This window comes from Phlebotomus argentipes, unplaced genomic scaffold, assembly GCF_947086385.1.
Source record: "Phlebotomus argentipes unplaced genomic scaffold, Phlebotomus argentipes genome assembly contig_2, whole genome shotgun sequence".
Taxonomy (NCBI): domain Eukaryota; kingdom Metazoa; phylum Arthropoda; class Insecta; order Diptera; family Psychodidae; genus Phlebotomus; species Phlebotomus argentipes.
This window is the reverse complement of record NW_026776162.1, coordinates 3,850,454-3,875,441: the sequence shown is the minus strand read 5'-3', so window position 1 is coordinate 3,875,441 and position 24,988 is coordinate 3,850,454. Positions and strand designations below refer to the sequence as shown.

Here is a 24,988-nt window from a genome sequence, read left to right as displayed (position 1 = left end):
AGGAGAAAGCGCCCCTCGGGAGTGAAATAAAATTCGATTCACGAGATCAATTGCGATGCTGATTTATTGGTGCGAGCAATTGAGGTGAAAAAAAAATCACGAAAATGCTGAATTTTCCGCGTGTTTTGCCAACTCAACGGAGTCACATTAAATTGCTGCTAATGAATTATTTGCACTCAAGTGCGCGAGGAGATAAAGCGCGTCTCCCATTGAATTTGCTCCACTCTCTCAATGTTTACTTAAGCGCTGACAAAGGGAGCTCCTCCTCAATCTGCAGTGATCAATTATGGAGCGAAATCTGAAATTGCGCTGTATTCACTTTTTCTATCGAGCTATAAAAGCCAAAATCTTCTGTAAATAATAATTTGATAGTCACTGACTTTTAGATCCTAGAAATCCAAGTTCTCTTCAGTGAAAAATCCATGAAAATGACACAGACAAAGGAGTTTTTGTGCTGCCAAAGAGACTTGAATACACTGAATATAATAATTCGCATTGCTTCATTGAGTTCCGCCCTGAACAACCGCGCTAATTGGAATCTAAAGATGGGAAATTAAAAATTAAAAGGGTCTTTTGAAATGAGAAATGTCATAAAAGTTTGAAATCTTTTACGACATTCATCCATGTTTCTCTATTAACCGGAAAGAATGTGTCTCGTTAAATATTGAGCTGGTGCTCTTTTCATCTCATTGGGGAAAATTGGCATTTTATAGAGTGACAATTAACACCATGGCCAAGAAACCTCTATCGTGATGTATCATCTGTTCCGCAGTGGAAAAAGAAGACGGATAGAGGGAAATTTTACTGGACAATAAATTCGTCAGTGTTTGTGGGGCACAATAAAGCTCCGCTCAATCATTGCGACTTGGAATGCAAGAGGAGAGAATCGAAAATGTGTTGGGAAAGTTGTCAAAATCAAACCCTCACATAAAGCTGGGTGCGCAGTGAAACAGGCCCGTATCCATAAAAAGGGAGTATAGAACACGATGACAGGCCTTTCAAGTTAACGACAAGCTCATGGAAAAAGGTTTTAGAGCTTCCGTCTCCGGAGTGGCAACAAATTTGATTTCAATTCTTAATTAAATGGTGATTTTGTCTCTTCAAAAGAGGATTTGACGCTCGGGACTGTTTTGTTGAAGATCACGTGCAGCACTTTGGATTTTATTGATATTTCTCCGCCTGCGAGTTAATGCATAAAATTCACAATTGAAATACCGAGCTTTTTGCATATGAATGTTGAATGAAAATGGAATTTCCACACACCGGAGAGCGGGGAATGAGAAATGGTGAATCGTTTGTCATTCTCAGCATCGCTTCAGTGGGAATGTCTGGGAGTTTTTGGTCATCGCATCAAGGAGAAATACATATAGTTGACGGAATTCACAAGTGAAATCCAATGGACAGATGTACATACATAGCATGTGACGACAGCCCAGTATATGATGGTGAAAAGCAATTAAGTGAAAATAACATTTGTTTGATGTTGGAGCTGGGGATTTGTCAATATTGAAGGGTAGATGAAAGTTTTTCTCTCCATCTTTTCCTCAGACTTACACCTCCCCCTCCTCCCGCCGGGAGTGACGGAGGAGCTTTCTTGCTGCGTTGGCGAGTGAGTTGCAGGAGTGCAAAGTCTGAGGAGAGGAAGGAAGGAAGCGGGAAGCTGAGAAGAAGATAGTGAATTGAAAGTGCCACAAGATGATGATTTCAGTCGATTAACGAAAATTTCCCACCGTCATCCTCTCGTGCTGGATTCATTGTCACATTTCATGCACAGCGTGAGTGGAAAGCCTGTAAATCGTTCCAGCAGTCACTCCATAAAATTGGATCGATTTTCATTAACGTGGAAAGATGATGGGGGTGTCGCCGTCGGGGGTGGGATGGCTGTGGTGGCGGCAAAAATTGCCATAATTCGAATAACGATGACAACGCCCTTAAATTATACATTCGCTCCTCTCTCTCTTGCTCTCTTTCACATCCATTCTCACACCACGAATGTAACATTTAGTCTGATATCCTATCTCTTTGGCACTCTGTATGTACACGCCACACTCTGCCGCAGCCTGTGGTGCCGAGAGGGTGGCTGGGCGGTGACGCCTCGGGGACTTAACATACCTCTAATGCCATTTTAATGCATCGAGATAACCCACCACCATCTCTATATACTTTCAGTTATGGTGGTGACATCGACTATTGTTTCCTGGAATCACCACCGATAGGGAACGGCCACCGCTTTGCTCCCTGCTGAGGGTCACACTTTCCTGACCATCAGTGTGTGTGTGTGTGTGTGACGGAAAGAGAGAGTTCTGATGAGTCCACTTCCACTGGAAGTGTCCCCTTCGGCGACTCGAGTGCCCTCTTCGAGAGCTTTCAGGTGGGGTGTTCTCAAGTTGCCGAATCCTCCCCCAAGGAAGCGTTGTCTTGAGTTCCGCGAGTCGCTAAGAGAGTGGTGAAAGCTCCGCAGAGCTTTCACCGGATCTCAGGCGCAGTGACGTCACTGGGGTGAATTTCTATCGTGTCTGACGTCACCTCAGCGGTAAGGGTGTGTGCGGATGGCTAGAGAGTTCAGGGACGGACACGAAGAGGAATTGTGCGAGCACGTGAGTGCCCCACCCAGTCGATTTGTCAGCCACAGTTCTGATTGCGAAAGCTCGTGATGTCACTGATGGCGGACTTTTAGCTATGACTTCAAAGTTGACACTGTCACTGAGCCTCACAGGCATAGTTATTTGAATACCAAGGGAAAAGAAAAAGTTGCGGAAATTCAATTATTTCTTTCATTGAATTCTGGTTTACAATTAATACAGACTGGGCGGTAATCTCCGGATGGAGCCTTATTAAGTAAACTTACAAATAATTAACTAGTAATTCATTATACTTCAAGAATGAGTGAAACCACCTGTAACATATAATCCTTCAGACTGAGGACAGTTACAGACTGGGTTAAGTCTTTTAGCACTAAATGTTAATTAAAATAATGCAGCTTTGTAATTTTATCTCCACAACGAAAGAATGTGAAGATTAGAATTAGAATAAGATAAAAACGGAGTAATTATATTGAAATTGCTGAGTAGATGAACGTTGAAATCACCCAAAGTAATTATAATTATTGTTGAGCAGAGCGAGGTCATTAAGATCATTAAGTTTAGAGGCTGGCAGTAGATTTATACGAGTAGACTAAAATTGCAATGCCAGAAATAGCCACATTTAGTACAAAATTCGTTGTACACAGTGAATTACCAGCTCAATCGATAGGACAAGATCTTTTGTCGACTTCACTGATGGTGTTGGGCAGGAAATAGAGGTCCATAGTGTGCCACCTCTTGAAATGACTCTTTCAATGGCTCTGACTCGTAGCTAATCAGTGCACTTTTGTCTTGCAGGGCACAGCATGGCCTCAGAAGTATCAATTTACGACCAGAGGGCATGCGAGTTCCAGTGTAGTTGTGAGTGCTGTGGCCTCAACAGTTGCCCAGATCGCCGGGGGTGGTCGTGGGCGGGCGGAGAGTGGCACACGGAGTGCCATTCGTACAGTCAACAATGGTTTCAGAGGCACCGATGGAAAGGCCTCATTGTCGCGCCAGTCATCGTGGACAATGGCAGATGTGAGGCGGTGGGCGCTGGACGGGTGGCCGTGGAGTGGCGCGGCTGGGCCACCAGCTCAGGAGGAGACAAGTCGAAACATAGCAAAAGCTGCCAATGGAGAAAAAGTGAGCCAATGGGTGCCACCCCAGCCCCAATCGATGGGTGTACCGACGGTGGAAAATGCTGCCAAAAAGCTCGTGCAAAGCATCGCTGCCAATCCATTAATTCTACTAATTGCCATTATGAGATTTTCCGGCATGAAGAGTGCGACCAGACCCTTCTGCCAAGGTTACATCCCTCTGCCTTGCTTCCCAGCCACATTCATCGCCTCCAGTCAGACACATCAACGAAGGCAAATCGATCTGCGTCGGATGGCGAAGGGCTGCCGAGGCGTTCTGGGGAATTTGGAAAACTATTTCGGACGCTTCTGCCGTTTCTTCTCTTCCTGGGCATGCTTCCATTTCTTCAAGCAGGTGAGTAGTTTCTGCCACCCTCTATTTCGTCTCCTCTTATTGTCAATTTTTATTGTTTTTCCCCATACACAAAAGCCCTCCACCCATTATATGACTTTTATTGCTCACACACACACACGTTCATGCTTATTCTACGCCACCCTTTCTATTCTCACACGAAAGTGCGAGAGCTTTTCTCCCTCGACACCATATTTATCACCATGTCTGAGAGATACTGAGTGAGAAATATTCACTATCGCCGCAACATCAGGTGCTTGTCTCCCATGATAATTTTTTTTTTCACATTTTCCACTCTATTCGATGAAAATCACTATTGGTTTCCCTCACACTGCTTATCTCTTGACAATTTTCCCGCTTTCAAGTGAATATTATAAACATAGTTTCAGTGGTAATTGCACTGAAATGGGCAAAAGTGAGACAATCTGAGATCCCAGAGCAAAAGTTTGATCTCAAGTGTGTCTGCACAGTGGATAAGTTTGGGTACCCAAAATTTGCTTCTACGTAACTTTACCCACCACAAAATGTTCTATGACAAATACAAGAAGTGGAACATTGCAAATTGTGCTCTCCTCCTATTTAACTTTATCGTCTATCAAGCGATGTAATTGTCGCATGAAGAAAAATAACGACACTGGCAAGACGGTACTATAATTGCATTTCTCTGTCTCGCACGGTCTGGGGGGTAATTATGAATTTATAATTAATGAGGGGAGACACATCGAGCCTCTGGCAATCAAGCTGCGGGTGGTGAGGGGGGATATCATGTCGCCAAATTAAAATGTTGTACACAGCGATTCGGAATTAATTTTGTACCAGAAAGCACACTTGGTGGCGGAGACACCAGGTGGAGATGGGGACGCCTGGTCGTCTGAGTGTTATTTTAATTTTAAACCACTTTCTGACTGAGAAAATATGCTCTCACCTACCTCACTAGCCGACAGGGAGTTGTTTTACTATTTTCAGGGTATTTTTCTCTAAATATTGCAGCGATATTGCATAGAGTTTTGTGTATAATTTACTGACAAAAAAACTATCAGAAGAGTGTGTGATTCTTTGTACATCTTCTGACAATTGTCACCACACAATTGTAAGCCATAATTCTCATATGTTTCACATTCAGGCAAGGACTTCACAAACACTGTAAAATTACCCTGAAGTACCCATAATAAATATCCGGAAATATTCCATATCTCTCGCCACGCGGAGTTACGACTCTAAATGGCATAACAGGCGCTGACATGGATGTACAAATGTGCAAACTAATGCATAAATCTTTTTGGGAAATGGTGAGCTTGTAAATCACACGGGCACACATTTTGCGTAAATGTAACGAGGGGTGGGTGGAGAAGTGGGTGGGGGTGTGAAATGCCCCCTGAAAGCGAAGAGAGGGCGAGGGTGGGGAAAAAAGTCACGAGTGGGTGGGTTCAAATGGTGATAAAAGCGGATAAAACAAATTTGTGTGCTGTGTATATGAATTGGGTGCTTTTCCTCACTATCTCTCCATGGCTCTGGACCCACCCCCGCAATTCCCATTCTCACAATCTGACAGAAAATAAGGCAGAAAATTTATTTAACCTTTTTTCGCCTCTCTTGAACTCGTCGGAGATTCACCGCCAATTGTTGGTTGGGCTGTTCAGTCACTCTGCCTGATACCCACTTGAGTCTTCTTGGACACGCACTGGAAGGGTATGTCTGGCTGGGAAAAGCTGCGAGAACGCTTTTTTCTTCTTCTCAGAAATGCGATATACACACTCCGTATCTCGCCAGCTTCCACCATTTCATATGAAATTGGAAGCTCCTGACTCCAAAAACACATTTCTTTCGGGGGGAGGGTTGCGATGCCAAAAAAACGTGGCAGTTCCACTCTTTATCGTATTTTCACTTTATTCCGTATACCACTCTCACTCTCCGCGAAATCACATTTATTTCGTGGGTCGACAGACGACTAGAGAAGGTTGAATATCTATCGATAAAAAGTACAACTGGAGAGGCAGCAAAAATGTCGAGATTCGCGCAGAATGTTTCATATTTTCAGCATAGACATGGTAGAAAAAAAGGACTTTGAGGAATGTCTAATGCAAATCGATCTGGAAAGTTTATCGTATTTAAAATAAATATTCGCCACTGCTTTTTTGGACAATTGAGAAAGAGTCTCTCATATTTTCATGTTTTATCAATATTACACAGCAGGGATTTTTTTTAATCAATGCCACTGAGTGGTATAATTTTTTGTAATTTCACATATATTTTCCCGACATTTTGTATGCTTTGTGTATCTGGATGCAAAAAAATGACATGCAGATATTACGAAATATCAGTCTGAAAGCTTTTTGCCGTTCCTAAATCTATCTAGATTGTGATTGACATATTGCAACGAATTTTCCTCATTCGTGGCAAAATTCTCCTCTTAATGCAATTACTGCAAAAATTGCATCCATCAGTTACCCTTCTCTGCATATGGAATGAAGAGTATGTCAGAGTGGAAAAAAAATAAGCTACGCCAAAAGCACAAGCCGAGGCAGAATTTTTTTTGTTATATTCGTATGCAGCATGAGTGCGTCTGACACTGTTCTATGTATATTATTTTGTAATTTTACACACGCCATTATCACTCCCTCGTGCGTACCTTTTTTCCTGGTCGTGATGGATTTAGAATAGGAATTGGATGGTGCTTTCTCTGCTCTTGTCCTCGGGATGAGCGACAATTTTTGCCGGATAGACTCCTCCAGCGCAAATGTAACCCATTATCTGCGCTCTTTTTCTTCCCTCAGCCACACTTTTTCTCCCTTGCGACTGGGCAAAAACGAGGCTGAGTTATTTTGTGTATTCATCCCGTGAACGGCATCATTCATCCACTATTGTGGTGAGTGTCGAAGAAAAATTGTGTTTCGCATCGGAAATGATACAATATTTTCCGGGCAAATGTCTCTTTTTACACATCAATTCGTCCAGTGAGTTTTGACTGTGAAAAGTCTTCAATTTTCCATCCCTGCTGTGATGCTGAATAAATGCGAATTTTATCGAATTAATATTTAAAAAATAAGTTCTAAGTATTTATTCATACCAATCTTTCCCAGAAGTCTTGGGTATTTCTATCGATTTTCTGCACATTCTGAGACCATCGATATGTTTGAATTGAATGTGAATGAAATCCTGGCGACACTTTCCAATAAAGGTACGCAGGGGAATTCAACATTCTATATAGCAATTGAGTGAGGAAATATCGCATTGGATGTTGAATGGAATTTCGCAGAATTCGATGTAACGCGAAATTTTCTAAATCAAATAATCCACTGTGAAGCTCCAGCGGGACTTCATTACCGCGTAATCTCAAGATTTATTATCCCAAGGAGACCTTTTAGCATTCTACTGGCAATATGCCCTTAATTTTTGCGAAAAATGAGGACGCTCAATATTTGAGTTAATTGAGTAATTATGATTAAACGGCGATTAAATTTCTTGGCGCTGCTGAAGGATGGCGAAAAATTGGCAAACAAGAGTCAAAGCAGTGTGATAATCACGCTTCTACATTATAAGGAAGTTATTCAAGGTGTCTCTGCCTGAGTGAACTTTTCGTGCGATGGTGCAATTTGCTATGCTTATAAAGTTGAGAGAATGGATTAATGTATGTTTTTACACAACAATCGAGCCAAATGACTCTCTATAGCGTTGGGATGATGCTTGTTGGGCGGATTTGCCTCTAATCCTCGTGTTTGCAAGAACCATTTTGCTGCTGGGAAATGCCCTTCTCTCTTCTTTATTTTGCGGATTCTGGGGCGTACAAATCTTCACAACTTGGACACACAGTGTCTGGGAAAATGAATAAACTTTTCCCGTGCATCGTGTTGAGAGTTTCAGGAATTAATCACCCCTCGTTGTGCACTTCCCTCGAAAATAATACATTTGGTAAAGCTTCGAATGAGTTTTATGTGCCTTCCATTCTCTTTGTGAGTTCAGTGGAAAACCCCAAATTGCATGCCGATGGAGTGGTCTACATACATATGTGCTTGATTAAATGTATTCCAAAATAAAATCATGAAAATTACACTGTTAATGTTCAATTGCTGTCATTATACTGGGCACAACATGACTTTTCTGTCCTGGACATTTTCAATTACCACCCCTTTGTGATTTTCACGTTACCGCGTTCTACAGTGAAAATGTTGGGGGTAGACAGAACACAATTCGTCAATTTTTCCATGTAATATTTACCCCTGAGAGATTTTCTCGAGTATTGAAATGGGAAAATCTTGCTGATACGAATTAATTTTAATTAAGCTGCTTTGTGTGCTTTTGCATGGGAAAGTTAGCAGTGTGTGAATACTTAACGTGGGAATTGAAAATGGATTTTCTCCTTTTCTCACACAAATTCTCGACTTTCTCATATTCTCTCCTTTTACATGTTTGCCTTGTTATTACACTTTTTCGGTCTCGTCGCAGTGATGGAATTGCCGAAGGAAAACACTTTCCCCTTCGTCGAGGGTCTTTCACTCTGGGAGCTTTTCGCTCACTTCTTTTCTCTCTCTCTCTCTCTCGCTCTCTTGTCTCTCTGAGAAATTTCCCATGATGCTCACAGATGTGAATTGGGTGAGCTTCACTGAGTGACGGGGAAGTGATTCATTCTATTCTGGATGGATGATGAACTGGGCTCCACGCTTACCCCTCTCTTTTGAGAGCATGTGAAAGCTCAGGGAGAGAGCCAGCAGCCAGAGCTGAAAGCTCGTCCATTGAGGAGAAAATATTCTGCCATATCATCTCTGTCTGGCAAAGGAGAAGTCTTTCCGGCAGGCACATTCAGTGAAAATGCGGGTGAGATTTTTCCGCCTCTTCCATCTGTCTGGGACATGGAGTTTCTCTGCTCTCAGCAGAGCTCTCTTTTATGGCATCGGCTCCCCGAGAATACCGCCAGGCAACGGCTTTTCAATTTTCCCATTCAATTTTCAGTCGATTCGTGTCGGCCGAGCTGAAAGCACCTAATCAATGGTCCCCCCAAATGACCGTGATTAATTACATCTCTTCGCTTATATAGCTATTTTAGTTGGACGAGCCTATAGCCAGCGGCAATAAGCGCTAATCACTAAAGCAACTGTGTGTCCTGCAGAAGTGTGTCCGTTGATTTTTCCGAACAAATCTTCCACCGTCTATCGCTTCGAGTGTTTGCTTTCACCTCTATCCGAGCCGTTTCCGGTGCGAGTGCCATTGCAATTTGCCAAAGAAATCGACGGAAGGCGGAAAAAGTGTGGTGATATGTAAGGACTCGTGTGAGGCTGGGAAAAGTGTAGAAATTTGCACAAGAAGTTGACGATGGAGAAAATGCTCTCTGGATAGAGTTTTTTTCTCCCTCCTTTTTCATGCATTAATGAAATCCCACCCACATTGCCTGTGTCAGAATCAGAGGGAAAAATCATTAGAGTGTGTGACACAATCTTGCCTGGTTATTTCTTTGACGCGCGGTACTTTAGTCTCGGGAAGGAAAAAAATACACACGTAAATTGAAAAGGTGTATACGGCGAACACCCATGGGGAGATTTCCTCAAGTGGAAATCACAAATCAAATTTAACACACACTTCCCGTACTCTCACTTGAGAAATTCACAGTCAAAATTTCACATAACGGCAGTACATTTGAGGGAAAGCCTACAGGGTGGTCATTTTCGAAGTTTTGCCATCATTTTCATGGACAGCGTGATCAAAAGTAGCGATTTTTCTGTTCTTCCCATCAACATATTTTCGCATATAAACTCTTTGTGATTAATTGAAATAAAACATCAAGCACTGCTAAAGCTCTGGGACATTAGATCAGTGACACTCTGTCCAGGTTGTGAGGAAATATGAAAAATTTAGTACCGCTTGACGATTGGGAAATGCGTGCATTTTTCGCTGAGGCCTCACACACCTTTTGGCGGCGAGTTTACTTCCACCAGAGGAAATGAAGGAAATCGTTTATGTCTGTAGAAATTTAATAAGGCCAAGAATCACTTTCACACGTCTCGTCCTCTGGGAAAAAGTCAACATACAAGTCACTGCCAGCCACAGATTTTTCCGTACTCTCTCGCTCTCTCACCCCAAGAATCGGTGAAAGTATTTACTCTTCCACCCCCGATCGATGTGTGGTTTCTCACCAGCATTCCTCGAGGGCGAATGGGGCCCATTTTGTCGTTTGTCTCTTCAGCGACTTTTTTCGGGCACCCCAAACCACCCGCACTTTTGGGGGGAGTCACTTCGGCCGCCCTGCGAGAGCTCTTACGTTGTGGATCTCCGCTTGGAATCACTCTGTTGTTTGTCCCCGCGGGGCAAAAATTTCTGTTCAATGTGCAAATTTTTGAGAAAAGTCCTCCTATGACAAAGCAATTTTTCTCCCCAGAATTGCTTGTGTCTCCACAGTTCCACCACCCATTCCACAGTTGGGGAGAAAGTTTGGATTCTGGGCGTCGGGGAGAGGGGGAGGAGGGAGCACACGGAAAAAAGAGTAAGAAAAATTGCGTTGAGTGGATGGAAGGGCAAAAAACAAAGCTTTCAAAAAGTCCTCTGCAGAAATATTTCACATGAATGGTGGCGGAGAATTTGGGGGTGGAGCGGAAATGCCTGATGTCTCCTGAGACGCTATGGTGGGGCCAGAAATAGCACCAAAAATAGTCAGAGACACGCATAAAAAGGTCAGGCGGCGCTAATTTGAGTTGGGGTCATTCAGCTCACGCATTCCTCAAGTCTCAACTGAGAAATTTGTAGGCAGCTCTCGCAGTTAAATCAAAAAATCAATACCCAATTCCGACGAAATGTCTTCCCATGCGGCCGCCTTTGGATGATCTGGGCCGATCGAGAGAGAGAGAGAGAGAGTGGCTATTTCTGTCCCTCTGACCACATGGAGATGCTCTGGAGAATGATATAGAGATGGGCCTCCGTCGGCAAGTTTAATATTCCGCGCCTCCATCATCGTTGTTGTGAGAGGCTGGCGAGATTGTGAATAAACAAGTTGCAATAATAATGGTATTAGTGCGATGTGTTTAGCACAAATTCACAATGTAAACACATGAGGCCTGCACTCGACATGACCCGAATACTAATGCAAAGTCAGGTTGCTGCTCTCCGGCTTCTCGGACCTTCTCGCCATCCCCACATGCTTATCCTCGCACGAGTGGTCAGGGGGTGAGACAAGTTGTTCCTCCAGTCATCCGCCTCAATATCAATAACATCACACTCCCTTGATTGCAATTTGGATCACAGGGCGGGAGCAAGAAAGCACACCCACGCTGGTGAGAATCTGTGAATTTGGGGCAAGGAATGCCACTTTTTCCCGCACCACCTCTCAAGATGTGTAACTTTTTTCTTCTCCTTGTGGCATTTGATACTTATAAATATCAAATTACCACAGGGAAGGCCAAGTTTCCAATCAAGAAGACCCTCTTGGCCTCTTGAAAATAATCAATAGATCCTCACGGAGCTTCCGAGAATGGTGCTCACGGATGACAATATTGTGTGTGTCAAGGCAGAAGGAGCCTCTCTCAGACAATATCCATTTCTATCCAACTTTCCTCACGTACGGATTCATATTTGGGCCTTTCTATTCCATTCTGCCACATTTAATCGTTCAGAACCTTTTCTCCATGCGGATTGGAAAAAGGTAGAAAAGGCTTTTGTGTGAGCAGCGCTTCGAAATACCGAGGATTAGAGTTTGATATTTCTCAATTTCTTTAGTGCAAGAAAGTTTTAGGCAGACATCAAATAGACTTTATTGCTAAAGGCAATGATATTTACCGCTTGAAATGGTTTTATGAATCAATATGTGGCAATTTTGGGATGAAGTGATTCACGTTTCACATACAAATTACGATTTTCAGATTGAAAACTTGCATAATATTTATAACTTTGCTCAATTCTTGGTATTCAGCATAATTTGAGGTGGTTTGAAAAATGGAACATTGAGAGAAAGTCGTGCATCTCTGTCCCATTTTACCTCCTCGATCGATCTTCTTCCGTCCAACATCGGAAGCTGTGCAGAAGGGAGCATCACAAAAGCTCATTGAAAGTCACTCGGGCAAATTGCGAAGCTTTCATAATTCAATAGTATTCCATGGCAAAGAATATGATTATGTGAATGACGATAAGTAGACTTTTTTCTATCACTCTGGGAAGCCATTTACGTGGGGAATTTTCTCTCGCTCGGCGCGAAGGCTTTTCGCGAATGGCACACAGCATCTGAGAATATTGACGAGAGACAGAGAGAAATTCTCACAAAGCAAGAGGGATGAATGATGAGGTGAATAAAAGTGGCAAACGAAAAATCAATATCTAACCGTGATAGCTGGAGGATGTAATTGTGATGTGAGGTAATTGATTTCAATACGGCATTGAAATCACAAAATGTATCCAATCCACTCTGATGGCTAAAGTGTCGCCTTGTTGTATTATTTTGCATCATGCATTTTCATCAAAAAGCTATTCATTTGCAGAAGTGCAACCATACGTTTTGGCCACACATTTCTGTGGTGAAACTCTATTGGATATTACATGAAACAAAATTCTCTTTGTCTCGCCTGAAATTTCCAACTTAATTCACATTTATTGTTGATGAAAATTCACCCTTCGTTGTGATTCAGGTAGAATTCCATGAATATTTATATCTGAAATACACATTAGAATGAAAGGGTTTTGCCCAAATATCATCCGATGGATATGAAAATGTTTTTCTACACTTCCATGAGAAGTGTCTGCAATTCCCACAAAAAGGAAGTGCAAGTTCAGTAAAAGTGTTAATTCTATGAAGGGAAATGTAATGCGCATCTGGGAATAGAAGTTAGTTACACAATTGTACAGTTGATGTACCCCAAAATGTGATCTGTTAAACTTCGAAACGCTTTGGAAATGATCTGTTCCATGGCTGAACGCAATTAATCCTGCTTTCAATGGGTTTTCTGCGATAATGAATGCAAATCGTATTAGGGATGCGATACAATAAATTTGCACGTGGCCTCAGAATCTACAGAATGTGATGAGAGATGAATTGTGTGAGTTTAGAATTAGTCATGCGAGATTGAGTTGGAAAATGAACAATTTACGGGTTCGAACAACACTCATCAGAGTGATAATTGGGAGGAATATTTGAAAATAGTCCCACAATATCCGGGAAAAGGCGTAAAATAGACCAATTAAGGTGTCCTCAAAATGGTTGGCAAGATACTTAGAAACGACTTCTAAGTTAAATCTGATTTCCTCTGATTCTGAACAAATAGGCGCAATTCTTTGGGGGGCAACTTCTTGTGCAGTGTCGTGAGAAATTCTCTGAATATTGCAGTGCATGAGACATGAAACTCTGGAACAATCCTCAAAGTGTGAACATTCAGTGGCTTCTTGAATTAGTAATTTCGTCGCAAGTGCAAGTGACACAGAGAACAGTGTAGAGAGTCGCCGTGGAGCCATTCTCGAATCACCTTCATCTGTGATCTGTCACTTCTTCTTCAGCAGCTGTGACTCTCGCCCTCGGCAGTCCAGTTGCGCTCTTCCCTCCCTATCCCAGAGCTCTCTTCTCGCCACGTGAGCGGTGGAGGACGCCGGCCAGCCAGCAGTTGATCACATATCAGTGACTTTCCCGTTCATTCTCATTTGCTGCTATCGTGGGTGGATGAGCAACAGTGCAATGGTGGCGGTCGCGATTTGCTGCATTCTTGTCCTGCTCGCCGTCTTCATTGTCATCATCATAGTGGTGGGGCAAACGATGGGAGAGCCTAAGTGAGACAAGCTTCAGCTGGGGCCTGGCACTTTTCCGGATGGATAGCAAAGGCCCCCCATTTGTTAGTTAGACGCCACGTAGCTGCAGATTTTTTGTTGCGCTCCGTAGACGCTAACGCGTGCAGACATTTTTTGGGCATAGCAAAGGACTAATTTGGCAATTTAGTGCGTCGCAGTGTGTGTGTATTTTGTGCAGCAACAGTCGAAACTTTTAGTTAGGCGATGGACATTGTGAATTTTGTAGAAGTGTGCGCTCCGAATGCAAATGTGAACTGGGAATGAAATTTCTCCTGCATTGAGCTGCAGAGTGGCTAAATGGAATTATAGAAATGAAATTGAAAGTCACGAAGAGTGTGAGTCTGGCAAAAAACCCTCCACTCCAAGGTCCATTGCGATGTGAGATGGAGTTGGATGTGAAAAACAACTAAAGTTTCATCACTGGCTCACACCATCCAGCTCCAGGGACATTTTTCACTCTTTCTCTGCCTCACCCCTCATGGAAAATCCCCCTGGAAGTCAGACCATGGGATATAGGGGTGAAAACTCAGTAAACAGTGGCAAGTGAGGGTGGAAAAAAGCTCCGCCGACGACTTTCCGGTGGAAAAATGGCAAAGAAGCGCAAGAAGAAGCGTAAAGGGTGAAGTTTTACTGAAGAAAGGAGCGCAAGAACCATCAGAATGTAATTGTAATGTACAGCCACTGAAAGCTCAGTGAAAGCTCAAAGGTGCTCTTTCATCTGACAGAGTGCTTCGCAGATGGAAAATGCAGGACAAAACGGATCATACAAACGGATTCTGTCTAATCCAATTAACAGCACATTAGTACAGATTAATTTGAACGAGTTCTTGTGCAAATTTGTACAACTAAGCATCTTTATCTCATTAGTTATTCAGCTCTAATGCTCACCATGAATTTGCAATAGATGTCCAGCAAGCTCTGCAGTAAAAAAAGCTCTCTGACGGTTCAATAGCGATTTTTTCAATTGAGAAGTGTTAATTCAAAAGTTTATCAGTGTGACTAAATCAATCGTTAATTGAACGTGTGTAAATATAGTTTCAACAACATTTTGACTAGACAACATCAATAAAAGTGTTTGATGAGAACATTTCACAAAAGAAATTAAATTGAACAACTTTTACATGTACAGAATTCAAATGATTAATTGAAAAGATAAAACTTTCTGTGAATTTTATAATTAGAAAGGTCTATTATACAATAATCTCGTGTGTAAATACTCTTAATATACCTTAAAATTCATCTATTCGTGTCAGTTTACCATTTTTGTGAAAAGTGTGGTGTGTATTTTTGAATCACATTGAAAAATTGATATGAAGGAAATTTTTGAAACCGAAAAAGTTCTCTTTTTCCTAACCTCGGGAAATATTTTAAAGGAAAAAAAACCAACAGAAATAGAGCTTCGAAAGAGGAAGTGGAAAAAGAGAGTGGAAAATAATTTAAAAATAATTGAAAATGTGCATGACTGATATTTTTTACCCGTTCTCTGATGTTACACTTACAACCATATAGTGTAATTTAAAAATTTTAAACGTGAAGCAATATGTGTTAAACATGAAAGTATATATATATCGTAAGTTGATAAATGTTGAAACAATTTTTTCTATTTAAAAAAAAAATGGGGAAACATGAGATGACAAGTCTAAACTAATATGTGAAATATAGTGTTGTAAATGTATGTTGTAAGTGTTAGTGGAAACATCAAGCATTTAGTATAACCTATTTCATAATTAATCAATTGTGTGTAAAATTGAATTTGATGGAAATTAATGAAAATGGACAAAAATGTGATTATAAATTGCGCATTCGTTCACTGCGGTGAATTTTGTAAAATAGCCCAGGTTTTCGCCTCCTCTCGCGGCCACCACCCGAAAAAAGCTTCGATGGAGTGAGGAAGCAATTAAAAATATTTGTGCCAAATCCAGTGCTGAGGGTGTATGTGCTGTGAAAGAAAAATCTCTCCGGAGTCAGCCGTTTTAAATGAGAACATTCCGCCACTTTGCAATACATTGGCGGTGGTTTGGCATGGAGAGGCCGAGAAAGAAGGCTGGAAAAACCCTAATTTATTGCAACTCTTCGGAAAAGTTATCGTTTCGAGTATTGGAATCGTGGGAGCACCATCGTCAGTAAAATATGGTAATTTTTGTTTATCCATCACTTACACTGTTCTATGTAAATAGGCATCGCACATCCGTCTGTAGCATCCCAGGCATTTTCACACTGGAATTTTCAACATCTCACTTTCCTTATCGCTGGAAAGAGATTTTGATATTCCGTGATGGAAAAGCACACAATCCTAGCGAGAGTTAAGCGAATTGCTTATAAATACAGAGTGGAAAAAAACACTTTTCTCCCTTGATTGGGTATTTATATTTAATTCTAAAAAAAAAGTCTAATAATACAAGAGAGAAATTGAAATTACAGTTTTCCACCCACTATTTTCTGGGCCTATTTTTCCGATACTTATCACAAGGTGGAACCGACGCGTGAAAGCGGAGAACAAGGAAAAAGAGATTTGTGTCATTACACTTAGAAAATATACATTTTTGCCTTTGAGTGTGTCGAAATGGAAATTTATTTGCCACCCCTATTGAGCCTTCCCGTTCGACAGTCTGATAGATTGGAATAAAGTTCTGCAATGTTGAGTGTTTCTCGCCAAGAGTGTTACACGGCATTACAAGGGATGACAGCTCTTGAGGGTAGAGGTATATACACAAATTTTCTACATCTACATAAAAGTTACTTCTTTTTTCTTCAGCCCCCATCCTCACATTAACCCGCCTAAGCCCGCACACGCCTGGAAACACTTTCATCCCCCCTCGAGGTTGGGGAAGATTAAAGAAATTACATTGGGAGATTGTGGTGAGAGATTTAGCCCAGAGTAGACCGCGAGGATAAACTACCAGGCGTCTCCATTTGCTCTCTGTGAATAAATTCTGACGGGCATTAAACCTTTTCTGGCTGGGGCCAATTGAATAATTTATACCATTTCTGACCTCCCGACAGACACCAACATTTCCCACCCCCACTATAGGGGTGAATGTGTGTGTGTGTGGTTAATTTCGGCACTGCAAATTGCTGCTCTTTTCCTTAAAATGCTGCCTCTTTGAATCAAAAATGAGCTTTTCAGTTTCCCCACACGTGCGAGCGGGGCGAAAAAGTGGTCACATTCACCCCACATTTAATTTCTGAATTATTCACACTCTAGCAGAGAAGAAAGCATTGCACGATTCTTTAATTTTTTAAAGTACACATTTATGGCGCTCAGTTCTTTTTCACATAGAGATGAGAGGTGAATGAAACGCCAATAAAAGTTCTCATATATCATGAGAGCTGAATGTGATTACCAGCAATTTTAAATAAATGGACTGGTTTGTTGGAAATTGGTCCTAATTATTGGATCCGCACTGTTTTAAAACTCAATCAATTAGTGAAATTTATTTTCAATTTGAATAAAATTGGTCTTTTCGGGTATTATCTTTTAAATCACATGAATGTATCAATTTTAATGCGAGCTTTTGCTGGAAAAACACTCTTGAAAATCGCGATTTTGATGGAACCTGTATATCTAGCTTTCAATTATGAATTTTAATTGCCCCACAAGATCAACAACAATTTTGCAATTGGTGATTGCTTGAAACCCACATAATTGCTCTAATTGGCACTGAGCTAAACTGGAGGGTGTGTAATGGTCGAAGGAAAGAAATGACAGAAATTATGTCCATGTATTTGAATTACTCTGGAATTTGGGGAATGTAGCGCAATTTTTCCAGCCAACAAAGTCTAGATTTTGCCAGAGAATATCACCTTCTGCTTAGCTCGATTGCGCTGGAAAAGCCTTCGAGTGGGCGGTAAATTTCCTCCTCTCGCTTGTTTGTGGTGGAGACAGAGAAAAATCCCTCCATATTTCACTGTCGCAATTTACTTTCTGCTCCTTCTACAGAAATGTGAATTATTTACAAGATAAAAGCGTCACACGATGACAGACGGTGTGTTTTTCTTGGGAGGTGATTTGAAGGGACTTTCCTTTCACTAACAACATCTTTTCTGCATCCAGTCTTATGAGATTTCCTGAAGGAAATTGCATTTCGTGCACTTTCATCGTCACTGGGAGACGGAAAACATTATTATGACATTGATTCACCTTAATAAGATACATTTCCCAGCGGGAGATTGAAGGTATTGTTGGGTGGAGTGCAGAAGAAATTCCTGGGTGTTATTCTACATCTCTTCGCCAGGTGCCATCAGGCACGCGAAGTGGGCAAACAGTGTTGATCTCATTTCGTGGTTGCATCTGCGGTGTTTGCAAGGTGATCTATTTTTGGTGGAGACTCTGTCACTTGTAAGGAAAATACTCACCATCTGCCAGAAGATATTTATGGTCTGGATTGCATGCCTCAGTAGATTGACTTTGCCTGGGTGACTCTAAATATCGGGTTGTATGGAAAAGTTGTGAATAGTTATGTCGTTGTTTGTTTCTTTTTTTCCTTCACTTCTCTCTCACTCCTTATTTTATTGTCAACAGTTTCTTCAAGGCTCTTCCTCACACTGGGTGTCATCATAGATGTCTTGAATGGGAATGATGGATACGATTTCCATATTGATTTTTCTTCCGCTCTCATAGCATATATTCCGCACTTTTATTTAAAAAGAGAAGGTATATCAACGCTATTATGGGCTGTCATAAAGTGGAAACTGTCGTTCAAGTGTTCCACTCTCACTCCTCACACTGCTTCGGAGTCTGCCCAGCCTTGTCCTGGGCAGAGAAACGTCCCACTGTGCGCGCCCTCCAGCAACGAACGACCTTACACTGGCGGCCGTGGAACCTTGGCTGGAAGTCTGCGATTTACACACCACGCACCGACTCCCGGGAGACGCCGAGCAAGGTGGGGAGAAATTTCAGTGGGTGGCCCATTGGAAACGCGTGTGACCCCAGGAATAGCGTCATTGTGTATAAAATGAAAAACAACCCTATAGAAGCATAAATATTATTAATGGCTTCTTAAAACAACCCGATGGTCCTTTAGTCGTATGCTCAAGTTCACGGAGCTCGTGCGTGTGGCTTTTTGCGAGATACTCTTCCGCCCACATGCACGCCCACCGTATTTTGACTACGCTCCAACATCAACACGACCAACAATTATCTCTATCTCCATTGAGACGTCATCTCGGGTAGTTTTCGTAAGTCGGAGGAACGTGGCAAGGAAAATTTCATGCGGAAAGTCGTTTGCAGCAAGAAAAACAGGGAACGTGAGCCGAAGATTGTAATCTGTGAATGTCTTGGGAAAGTTTATCAATTCATTTGAATAGTTTTGTTTAAATTCCCTATACTGAGGGTTGCTTTAGTGCAAATATACTTTGGGATTGAAGATAAATATTGCACATTTTTTCCATCCTCTGGCAATTTGAGGTTTCCTGGAGTGGAATAGTTTCTCAGAAGTTTGTTGCAGTTGCTGGGTTTTCAAGTAATTTCTCTCTTGGGAAAAGTAACTTATTCTAGTAGGAATTGCAGTATTGAGAGCAATTAAGGAGTATTTAAGGGTGGAGAAAGAGCGTGAATATATTAAAAAATTCACAACTTTACAGGTATTATTATTAAACTTCTCTGAAAACCTTTAATGTGAGTTATAAGTTGCTTTCACCAATGAATTGGATTTGCAGAAAAAATGTCCGTGAATATCTAAAAGCCTGTCTCGATAAATTACTTCCAGGGGAAAAAATGGGCCAGGAAAGGCCACGGACATGGAAAGGAGATCAGCCAATGGGTGTATCATAAATTAGGAGTGAAAATCCTTGTTCAGGGCTAATCACTCTTGGATTTAAGTCGAGAAACGTTGCTCATACCCTCGTCATTTTCCCACCCAAACCCTCGGCATATAGCACACGTTTTCCCCCAGTGACATTGAACTGTTTTTCTTCCTTTTTCGCGAGCCGAAAATTATACCGAAAACCCACCACGGGGTGAGCCAGAGGGTGGAATAAAGTTGAATGTTCTGACGATAAAAAGTTTGAGAAAGTTTTGCTGCCACTCCACACTCAATACAGCATTGTTTTCTAATCGGGCCACACAAAAGTGGCAAAATTACAATTTTCATGCAGAAAAGTTGCCACTTTCGCAATTCGCACTTTACCCTATTTTTCTTCTTGCCCATTTTACCCTCCGCAATAGTCATTTCTCTTTTGTGTGTCTCTCTGTCACTCTTGCCTGCCACTGGCTTTCACAGCGAAATTCTATTTAGTCGCTTTGAAGAAAATGCGAGAGTGTGTTTTGTATCGATCTGTTAATTAAAATAGTGAACAGCGATGCCAATCGAACACTTCCTGTCTCAAAATTGTGTAATTTCCTTCCAGTTCTCAGCATTTGCAGCATCATTTCGTTGTAAATGTGTTGAATTTTAATTACGTCGTCACTCAATCCTTCTCGCAGTCAAGAGCGAATTTCGTCACATGAGAGAAAACCGTGTATGGAAAATTGTTCAGAAGTTTGGAGTGAGGAGGAAAAAAAATTACCGGCGCAAATATTTGAGACAATGAGACAGTTCATGTGGGCCACTAATAGTGTCTATAGGCGATACTAACAATTTTCCCGGGTGGAAGGAAGCATTAGATAAACACTCAATAAGATATCGATGGTTTATGTTTTGTTGTCAGGGAAATTCCCTCAACTGGCGATATTAATGGGTCAATAAAATCAAATTTATTCTATTCTTACCGAACCCGATAAATGGTATCTAATCATGTTTCAGCATCTCTAGGGCCATTCCTGGGCAATAACTCTGTGTGGATTAACGCAGCGAAACAATGGCTAAAGCACACAAGTGCTTTACCAGTAGAATATATTTTTTACGTGGAGTGAGATTTTTCTGGAATTTTATATTTAACATTTTTATTGATGGCCAGTGACCAGAAATAGCTGAATTCCTTTTTTCCATTTTGCTACGCACTATCAAACAACTTCACCTTTCTTCCTTTTTTGGGTGAAACCACTTGAAAAGTTCCCTTTTTGAGCATATTTGCTGCATCATTAAATTTGAAAAATATTGAATATTCCCTCCCGACTCAATACGCACTTTGGCCCAACAAAAGCCATGCTTCACTTGGCCTTTGTTGGGGAGAGCTCAAATCTTGACGTATTGAAATTTATTTCACATCCCGTGGGTGAATCTACGCAGAAAATCAGTCTGGGAAAATTAATGAGAAAAGTGAAGACACATCAAAAAATGATTTAAGAACATCTCAGAGAGAAAAATGCTCATCGAGAGCCTCTGACTTTTATTGCTTATAAACAAGTGTATCAATCATGTATTTAATGATTCCACCAGCTCTGGTACTAAATATCTCTGTGATTTCAATGCGACTCTCTCTCTGGCTCTTCCGAATGGCGTTCGAGAGCAGGAAGTGTTGCCAAAAATGTCTTACAACCATCAATAAAACGGCTGTTGATAGTGTCTTGCAATTCAAGAATCAATAAATCTACGATTGTGCTCAGAATTTAATGAATCCATTCACGAAGCCTTCATGTAAAGCACATAAAGGTCATTGGAAACATTTCGGGCGCTTTGTCGGCATGTGTCGTGTAAATTAGACGCTTCTTGGCGGCATCATCGTGAGCACAACTCCCGAAGATATGCTCATCGCCCACGCTTTAGCTCTCCGAGGAGATTGATATTGGGTTTCCGGGACTGGAGAGGGATGACCCAATTTGGGTTTTACCTTTTGCATACTGTATTTATTTGCGTACAGCGGAACCCTCATTTGCTCACAATACTCCTCTTGCGGATTTTCCACCCCCTCCAGCAATTGCCATGATTGAATGGTGACGAGATTGATTGCTGATTGCTTACACATGAGCATTACACTACATATTTTCTTAGACACCTGCCCCACAATTTGGCTGCGAGATGAAATATTGCTTCTCGCAAAACATCCCATCTTGACGCTCACGGGAGCGATATTAAAAATTCCCTTTCATCGTTGCATGGTGATGAAGAGGATTTTCTCACATTCATACTCGAAATTGAAAGAGGTTGGATAATACTTTCGATACGACGTCGCATCATATCAAAGCAACACTTTCAATAGCGTGGATATTAAAAGTTGCTGAAATACACGGAAAATCAGAGAACACTCTTTGTTTGAACTGTTACTTGCGCAAATGTTTGAGATTTTGTCACCAGCCAAGAAGGTTGTAAAATGTTGAAATTTCTTGGAGTTATTTGATTTGAGATGAATAAGAAGTGATCTGAAATTAAACCCAGAATCGAAAGAAAATCGCATTGTTTCGTGATAAAAAAGTTATTCGAAATCTATTCCAATGTTTCAAAGAATTGTAGAATCGCACTCGAAGCGCATAAGAAGATTCGACATTTGAATATTAAATTCTTCTATTGTGCTCAAGTGTTACTGGGAAAAATCTCTATTTTTCAGCGGGAAATCCAATAGTTGTTGAGCTCTCTTGTTACATCTCATCCATGTTTCTGCCACCACGATATATCTCACATCTCAGCAAATTTATTCTCAACATATTTTTCGCCCACGCCGTTGAGAAATTGTTCATGTATCAGAATTAAATTGGAACTTTCCGAGAGTGGCATTTCGTAAAATCATTAAACCGTCACTAATTCGAGAGGGTGAAGTTATAAAATCTTGCTCTGTCAAAGAATTCCCTTCAGGAATGAATATTTTTTTAGTTAGTATATTTGCGATGAGAACACAAAGTTGGGTTTTTCAAGTGGACAAGGGAGAAGCTCATGAAAGGAAAAGCCAGGTAAAATTCCAGATGACTTTCCATCAGATGTAGAAGAACTGCCTTCGACCCATTTTCCATGCATGGATGAGAGAAATTACAAAATGTCCACCGCACAACCTTTCCGTGAATTCGGTTAAGGGAAAATTTGATTTCCTGGCTGAAAGGTAAAACACCATTTCCATTTGCCACATTCATTTTCCCCCCATTTCGAGACACTGTCTGTGCCATCATTTTCCATCTCACATAATGGATTCAATATCGATGAGCTTTTTTCTCCCTTTTCTCAGCTTTTTTTTCCTCTGAATGGAATTTACATAATTTCAAACTTTCCCTCTCTCGCCCACGAAATTTTCTCTTCTGTGTTTATTAAAAGAATTTCTTTCATTTCTCCACCATGAGAAATTTTTCGCTTTATCCCTCGACCGAAGTGTGTACTTGTGAGCACCCAGAAATTGCATCATTTCCGAGATGAGGAAAAGTTTAATCTCATGAATGACCAAGACTTTGTGACGGTAGAATACAGGCTGCAAAGTATGGCAATGAAGAGGATAAAGTCTCATTGAGCTTCTGTGCAATCGTATGCTTTTATCAGAGATTTTTCCTGGCTGTAAAAAATCTATATACATCGGAGATGGAATTATCGGTGTGGATTAGAGTTTGTATTGGAACTTAAGACCCTTAGGGATTCCATAAGATTGCTTAATGTGGAATCTTGTAATTGAATTCTTTGTTAACCTCATTATTCAATTGGACACGATTTTCACTATCATTTTTCTCAAGAGCTTTCATCAAGAGAATATTACACGAAATTCCTAATCCTATGTTAACATATTGTGTACGCCATGGAGTTGAAATATGTGGAGTTATTCGTCGCTTTCTGGTTTAAATGAATGAAAAGAAATTTGAGTTATTCAGGTTGGGAGTGAATATAAATTCTTCTCTGATAATCTCATGTTGAGCTCCTAAGCTTACTTCTTTTCGGTATTGTGATGTGTGTTGCGCAAAATGTCGCACAATTTCACAATGCGAAGTATTCAACCATCCTCAGATTCTTTTCACGTCCATTTGCCAGGTGTTTTTGCTCTTCTGTTGGAATAATTGTTCAAGCAGACAATCGTAAAGTGAATACCATCATGAAGTTGAAGCCTTGCAGCAAAGTTGAGTGAAGAGCTGGATGTGAAAATCTCTCATTCGAAAATTTAATAGTCACTTACCTGACAATTAAATTTTTATCTCATCTCTGTTAGCACTTTTGCCAGCATCTTTCATATTGCACGGGTTTTCCGGGTGGGCGTGAAAGCCAGTTTAAAACCATCCACTGGGACTCACTCACCATTGAGATAAATGATGAGATAGCGCGAGGAGAAGTGACGTACTCGACGACTCGGAACAAATTCGCACTTTTTGGGTGGCTGAATGTGAGATGAAATGTGATTTTGTGCCGGAAATGCTCCATCCATATGGTGCACAGTGAGTGGTAAATAAACGTCACACTTTACGATGGGGAATGAATTTTGGTCCTGCCTTCAGCATATTACTGTCATTTAATGGCAATATCAGGAGCACATCTCAATGATTTCATTAGATTCTCCCCCTTCGCAGCCTCTACAGAAGCGCATGTTGAGCTTTATGCGTGTGACGAAAAAAAAGCACCACACTAAGCGATCTGTGCGATAAAATTGGTGTGCAAAGTGGCAGTGGATGCGGGAAGGAAAAGGGTTTGGCGGGCCCATTGATATACTTTGCATTACATATGTGCCTGGCAAAATTGTAGACATGACGCGCGCGGAGCTTTCACAGCGAATTTCACTCACGCATAATAAGAGCGTGAGTAAATTGGTGTGCCTCTGGAGTGTGGGTCCCATGAACAGCGTGAGAGAGTATTTTGGTGAACCGCCATCACTAAATTGTGGTGTTTTACCATTTCATGGCTACAATCACCTTCAATTGAATGGGGGACTGAGAGACATTGTATACATTCCACCCACCCAGTGGCGAAATTACTTTCGATCTACGACCAGCCCACCATCGTGTGTCACAGAGTCACCTGGAAGAGCCCTCGTCGGGCGGCCTATAAATAGTCTCCACTATACGCTCATGAGGGAGAAGGTGCCAATGCCGTACATGCCACTCTGTGTGCCATAATCATTCAGAGGGAGGGCTTACGCGTCGCTTGGTGGAGATAAAGAGGAATGCCACCATAGAGAGCTTTAGTCAACAGTCACCAAACACTTTCACACAATCATCATCAAGCCCGCCTACGAGAATTTTCTCGCATATTTTCACACATATTACGGTGTTTCACTCATCAAGCAACGGATGTCAAATAGCATTTCAACGCATGTTAACAGGAAAGCTCAAAATCTCCCTCGAAATTTGAAAGCTTCTGAGCGAACAGTAACTCTTGCAAACTGAAACTTATCACAAGTTGACAATTAAATGT

General features: G+C 41.3%; 2 protein-coding genes across 12 annotated transcripts in view; both read left to right on the top strand.

Moving 5' to 3' along the window:
- LOC132265421 (cubilin) overlaps positions 1–24,988 on the top strand; it is a 60,654-nt gene that overhangs the window by 11,868 nt on the left and 23,798 nt on the right. For 10 of the 11 annotated variants that reach the window (XR_009468573.1, XM_059766079.1, XM_059766082.1 and 7 more), the window contains exon 4: positions 3,381–4,055. Coding sequence is in view for 10 of the 11 variants with exons in the window: in XM_059766079.1 (XP_059622062.1) it covers positions 3,389–4,055 (667 nt within the window). In the remaining variant the exon portion in view is untranslated. Of the gene's footprint in view, positions 1–3,380; positions 4,056–15,494; positions 15,933–24,988 lie in introns of those variants that run through there. The other variant, XM_059766087.1, reaches the window with a different exon arrangement.
- On the top strand, positions 13,675–13,785 carry LOC132264871 (uncharacterized). The gene has a single exon (XM_059765205.1). It carries the CDS (start codon positions 13,675–13,677, stop codon positions 13,783–13,785), a length of 111 nt encoding a protein of 36 aa, XP_059621188.1.

Coding starts and splice junctions, on each gene's coding strand:
- LOC132264871 (XM_059765205.1), top strand. CDS start 13,675: ATGAGCAACAGTGCAATGGTGGCGGTCGCGATTTGCTGCATTCTTGTC.